This window comes from Entamoeba histolytica, genomic scaffold (assembly GCF_000208925.1).
Source record: "Entamoeba histolytica HM-1:IMSS scf_1104750518787 genomic scaffold, whole genome shotgun sequence".
Lineage (NCBI taxonomy): Eukaryota > Evosea > Mastigamoebida > Endamoebidae > Entamoeba > Entamoeba histolytica.
In genome coordinates, this window is record NW_001914932.1 from 35504 (window position 1) to 41659 (window position 6156).

General features: G+C 21.8%; 3 protein-coding genes across 3 annotated transcripts in view, besides 1 other annotated feature; 2 read left to right on the plus strand and 1 right to left on the minus strand.

Moving 5' to 3' along the window:
* Positions 1-1601: 1601 nt before the first annotated feature.
* Positions 1602-2186: a repeat region.
* Positions 2187-2828: 642 nt separating this feature from the next.
* EHI_165250 (uncharacterized protein) lies at positions 2829-3467 on the minus strand (the record flags this gene model as incomplete). Its single annotated transcript, XM_644674.1, has 1 exon — positions 2829-3467. One exon carries the CDS (start codon positions 3465-3467, stop codon positions 2829-2831), a length of 639 nt encoding a protein of 212 aa, XP_649766.1.
* Positions 3468-4114: 647 nt separating this feature from the next.
* EHI_165260 (uncharacterized protein) lies at positions 4115-4696 on the plus strand (the record flags this gene model as incomplete). Its single annotated transcript, XM_644673.1, has 1 exon — positions 4115-4696. The coding sequence occupies one exon, from the start codon at positions 4115-4117 to the stop codon at positions 4694-4696; it is 582 nt and encodes a 193-aa protein (XP_649765.1).
* A 741-nt stretch (positions 4697-5437) lies between these two features.
* Positions 5438-6156, plus strand: part of EHI_165270 (L-myo-inositol-1-phosphate synthase, putative) — a gene marked incomplete at both ends in the record, with an annotated part of 1417 nt that continues 698 nt past the window's right edge. The window contains one exon of the mRNA XM_001913679.1: positions 5438-6127. Within this exon, the coding sequence (XP_001913714.1) occupies positions 5438-6127 (690 nt within the window). The remainder of the gene's footprint in view (positions 6128-6156) is intronic.

Genomic DNA, 6156 nt, shown 5'->3' on the forward strand with positions numbered 1-6156 from the left:
TTTTATTGATGCAAAATATTTTGAAATAAAAATAAATCATCATTTGATATTATTATATTTGATAATAAATTATATTATATATTAAATACATCATATTTCTTTATTATTTATCTTTTATTTCTTTTTATTATTTCATATATTAAATTATTATTCATTCATTTATTATTTATATTTCATTTATTAAATAAAATGAAAATGAAATTGTAAAATATCAATCAATTAAATATTCATGAATAATAATTTATTAATATTTAATAATTGAAATAACAAATAATAAATAATAAAGTAACAATAATGATATATTCAATATATTCTTTATTTGATTTGTTCAATATTAGATTATTCTATTTCATTGTCATTTCATTATTTTATTTCATTATTTTATTTCATTATTTCATATTCATTATTTCATATTCATTTATTATTTTTTAAAATCAAATAAACAATAATATTGATATTCATTCATCATATTAATTTAATATAATAAACACAAACAACATTTCAGAATAAAGAATGAATATTTAACATTGAAAATATTGAATTATTTAATATTTTGTTCAACATAAAATCAATAAAACATATATTTTGATAATATATGAATGAAATAATAAAGAAATATACAATACTCAAGAATTAATAAAAAAGAAATAAAAAGAATGAATAAATGAATATAAAATTGATAAATAATAGAAGAAAGAAATAGAAAAACAATGAAAAACAAATAATATAAAAAGAATATAAATATATAAAAGAATAAAAATAAAGTAGAAGAAGAATATAAAAATAATAAATCACAAAGATGTAATAAAATAATAAAATAAGAAATAAAAAGTGTATTTCTATTGTAAAAATTAGAAATATTCAATAAAAGTGTCTAATTTAATGATGTAAAATGATTAACAATATTTTATTAATGAAAAATATTTTACTCTCTTTATGTTTATTATTTATATGTATAATTTCATCATGATGTTTATTATATAATCAATCATATGTGTTATGTTATTATAACATATAATAAATGATAAAATATAAATGAAAATGATATGAATATATGATATAGAATATAAAAACAAAAGAATAATAAGAATAAATGATAAATAAAAGGAGAAATGATAATCAATGATATAATAATAAAATCAAAATAAAAAGTATAAAAGATAAAATTAATATTAATATAAATCAAAAGAGAATAAATATGAAATGAAAATAGATATAAATGATAATAATATAAAAGATGATAAAGATGAATAAACAAATACAAATAAATATAAAAGAATAACAATAAGAAAATCTAAATAATATAAACATAAAAATAAACAAATAAGAATAATATAATAATATAGAGATAATAAGAATAACACAATGATATAACTAATATAAACAGAGAAATAAATATATAAAAATACGATAGATAAATAACATATAAATAAAAGAATAAAAATAATTATGAATAATCAAATAATCTATTTCATTAATATTTCATACAGAGTTCTACAAATGATAATAAAATATAAACATAAATATTTATATATTCTGTATTTATCATACTTTTTTAGGAGCAAAATATAATAAATGGAAAAATCTATGGATGCAAATTTTTTTGCATCTTTTTTCTTTTTTGTAAATTATTTAGATGCATTTTTTTCTTTGATTATTTTCGTGCTCTTTTGTTTTTAACTTCTTCTTCATTTGTTTTAATGTCTTTTCTTCAATATCTTTTGTTCTTTCTTTATTTTCTTCTTTAGTTTTTTAATTATCTTTTTCTTTTTGATTGAATATACTTTTTGAAGAATATTATATAATCTTTTCATTTTACCTTCATTTTTTGAGTATTTCTTCATATTCTTCTTTATTCCATTCACTTCTTATTCTTTTATTCTTTCTTGTATATTATTTATTGTTATTCATTTGTATTTTTTATTTGTATAATCTTTATTATTATTGTATTTATCTTATTTCTTATTCGTTCTTCTTTGTATCTTTCTTCTTTCTACTCATTTTTCATTGGTATATTGTTTACCATTATTATTATTTCTTTGCCATTTATTGCTATTGACATTTCTTTTTTATTGTATGACCTTGGATTTCTATGAATTGTGTGGTTTTCTTTACAACACACATTGATATTACACAATATTCATTGCATTAAAATTTGATGTATTTCCTGCATTGGAAAAAGATCTTTGAAGTAATACAAAAAGAAATAAAATAAAAAGAGAAACAATAAATACAAACTATTCATGAATAATACTAATTAAAATACATAAAAAAGAAGAAATTAGTACTATTCAATTCAAGTAATTATAAACTTGAATTGATTAATGAATTAAACTAATCAGATATTTTTTGTTTTATCATTTTTTTACTGAATAGAAGAAAATACAAAACTTATTATCCAAATATATTTGTGATAAAAATAAATATTAATAATATCAATAATATAATATTACTGAAAGAATGAATTAAACGTTATTCATTAAATAAATACAAAACAAAATGTATATAATTTTTTTAACAACTTATCAATAAATTAATATATTTAATTTTTTACAACTTTTACAATTAATAACACAATGAGATTTGGAATTATATTACAGATAATGGTTATTAAAATTGTTGATAATTATTCCTGTACCCCACCTTATATATTTGTTATTTCTCATTACTCCTTTTTAATTTAATGGTAATGATAAATTTTATTCTAATAAGAGTGTTATATTAGGAGTTATATATCTAATAATTCATATGAAAAGTAATACTAAAATTTAACTTTCTCTATCACCATTTTTAATAAAAATAGATATTTCATAATAACAAAACTTTATTTAATTAATCTTGACAAATACAAATCTCTTTGTCTCATTCATCCAGAAGTTATAATTTCTTTCTTTTAACCATACAGTGATAGCACAAACAGCTTGCATATGCCATTCACCATCATTTTCATCTCCAATATCAAAAACTATGTTTTTGTTCTTTGGGTCTATAAAGTTTTTTTCATTGTCAAGAATAGTAGAAACAATAAAAACCAAACTTCCACTTTTAATCCCTTGACCATGAAGGTCATGAACACCATCGTTTCCGTATGCTTTTCTATACAATGGTTGAACTAATTCATAAATCTCTAATGATGCCCTTCTTTTACTTATTCTATATTCTTCATTAAGAATAGACCATCTAGACTGAACTTCTTTTGTGTCAAACCCTCTACTCTCCAAGTCTTTCCATTCTCTAAATGTAGTGTTAAGTGCAACATTCAATGCTTTTAATCTAAAAGTATACCTTCGATTAATATCTGCAATGTCTTTTCTTTTATCACTAGCCGAATATTTTTTCTCATTATTTTGTTCTGGAGGAATATTAGAAGCAAAAGTATTTTTATTTTCTTCTTCTCCAAGAAGACTAAGAAGCATTGAACATTCTCCAACTTCAAATGATTTTAAATCTACCTTTACCTTTTTCATTGTTTTAAGAGGACTAGAGTTATAATTAATTAAATTGTTCATCTGCATATACTTTTCTTCTATGGTAAATACAATTTAAATACTATCAACCTTCGTGATTGCCTTTTCAGTAATAAAAAGAAGACTTGGTAAGATTCAACAAATAAAAATTTAGTTATTACAAAGACACAAAAAAGAATTACTACAAAGACTATTTCAACTATGATTATGTAAATTAGAAATTTTATCTCAATTACATCTATTACTTTGATTATTTCAAATAATAAATCCTATATCTGTGAATTTAAGTCTTATTTTTCAAATGACTCTACACAAAACCTTGAATTTCTTTAACTCATTGGAAACTCTTAATACTTTTTTTAAGAGGAAGATAGTCTCTTCTTTTTGTTTTAATCACACAAAACGTTATTTAATTTTTTTACAAATTCATTAACTTTGTAATGAGTTAATTGATAGATGTTAGTCATTAATAAAAATTTTCAAGTTCAGAAACATCATTTTAGTGATATAATAACCAAAAACTATTATAACATTTTATTAATTTAAAAGTAAAAAGTTAATAAAATAATATAATAATATTTCTTTTTTAAAAAAATAAAAAGAAATAAAAAAAATAATAATAAATTAATTAAATATTTTCCTGAGAGATGATTATCTATATAATATTCTTATTAACAGGAGTTTTCTCGAAGAAGTTATATGGATTTTATGATTTATCAACAACAAATGACGTTTATTATTTAGCCCATATGAGACAGTGTTATTCAATGAATCCAATAGAATCTCCAGAACAAACCTTTTATTTGTATGTAAAAGAAAATGGAAATAAAATTGATTCAACGATTTATAAAAATAGTGACTGTAGTGAAGCGACAAATAAATACACATTATCTCGTGATTTTAGAAGATTTGAAGAGTATCCCGAACAAGTTGGTGGTATTCAATTATGTGGAAAAAATCCAGAAGCAATTCCAGTATATTTTAGAAGGGAAAATGTTTGTATTTTTGCTGGGGAAAATGTATGGTTTTCAGTGAAGAAATTAACAAATGGAATTGGAATATCTTTATCTTATGATAATTGTGAACATTTTATAAGTACAACATCATTTGAATGTGATAAATGTTCGAAATGGGATTATGACGGAGAAGATTATCAAGCAAAATGTGAAAACTTTTCAATAAAAGTTCTTATATTACCAGTTATGCTATGGCTGTTTATCTTATTTTAATTAATTATTTTGTATAAAATAAAAAGACAAACAATATTATTTAAAAGGGAAAAAAAGTAAGTTAGTCCAAATGGGCTATGAAAGAATAAAATGGGTGTAATATTTTTTTTATTTTTCAAATTTTAACAACAAAAAAAGGAATAAACGTGACGACAAGAAGTCAATAGAAAAACCTGTATTTAGCAAAACGTTGAACTCCTGAAATAATAGTAGAAAATAAAGTAAGATTTTGATGAGTTCCAAATAAAGCACCAAAAACGAAAGATGGAAAGAATTAACAATGTATAGTATTTATAATTAAAAAAAACTATCAAGTATAAAATAATAATCAAAATGACAAATCCAACAAAGAAAAAAATAGCAACGAATTTTTGTGAGGGTTGTAAATAAGCACTTCAGAAATAAAGATAAAACTTAGTAAAAAAAGTTAAAAGAAAGAGTAAACTACAACTAGAAGATTTTTGAATCAATAAGATTTGAAGCAGAAAATATCTGTTTATCTATCGCAATTGAACTAAGATAAAAAATGAAAAAAATAAGAGAAAAAATCAAAAAAGTACTGTATTATAAGATAAAAATATGAGAAATAAAAAAAGGTAGTGGATGGCACAACAAATGAAGATGAAAAGTGACTTCAGTAGGGAAGAAGGAGCTGGAAGAGAAGAGAAGAAAAAGAAGAGATCTCTGGAAGTGATACAGAGATATATAAACTGAAATTTCAATAAAATAAACATTCGATAAATGTCATATCAATTCCATTCTACTAAAAGCCATCAAACAGAAAGTAGTATTGAAGCTGACTTTCATTATGAAACTACACATGTAGAAGTAAGTAAAGAAGGAGTTATTTGTACTCCAATTGCTAAAGACTACAAATTTAAAGTAGATAAAAAGATTCCAAAGATGGGTCTTATGATGATTGGATGGGGAGGAAATAATGGAACTACTGTTACTGCAGGAATTCTTGCGAATAAACACCATCTTTGTTGGACTGATAGAAGAGGAGTTCATGAACCAAATTATTATGGATCATATACTCAATCAGCTACAATGAGACTTGGAGCTACATCTGAAGGAGAAGAAATTTATGCACCATATAAAGATATTTTACCATTTGTTTGTCCAGATAATATTGTTGTAGGAGGATGGGATATTTCAAAAGTAAATATGGCAGATGCACTTAAAAGAGCACAAGTAGTTGATTATGATCTTCAAAGACAATTATATCCATATATGAAAGAATTAGTTCCATTACCATCAATTTATTATAAATCATACATAGCAGCAAATCAAGATGATAGAGCTGATAATGTTATTCCAGGAACTAAACAAAATCATCTTGATACAGTAAGACAAAATATTAGAGATTTTAAAGCACAACATGGACTTGATAAAATAGTTGTTTTATGGACTGCTACAACAGAAAGATATGTAGAAATAAAAGAACGACTTAATGACAC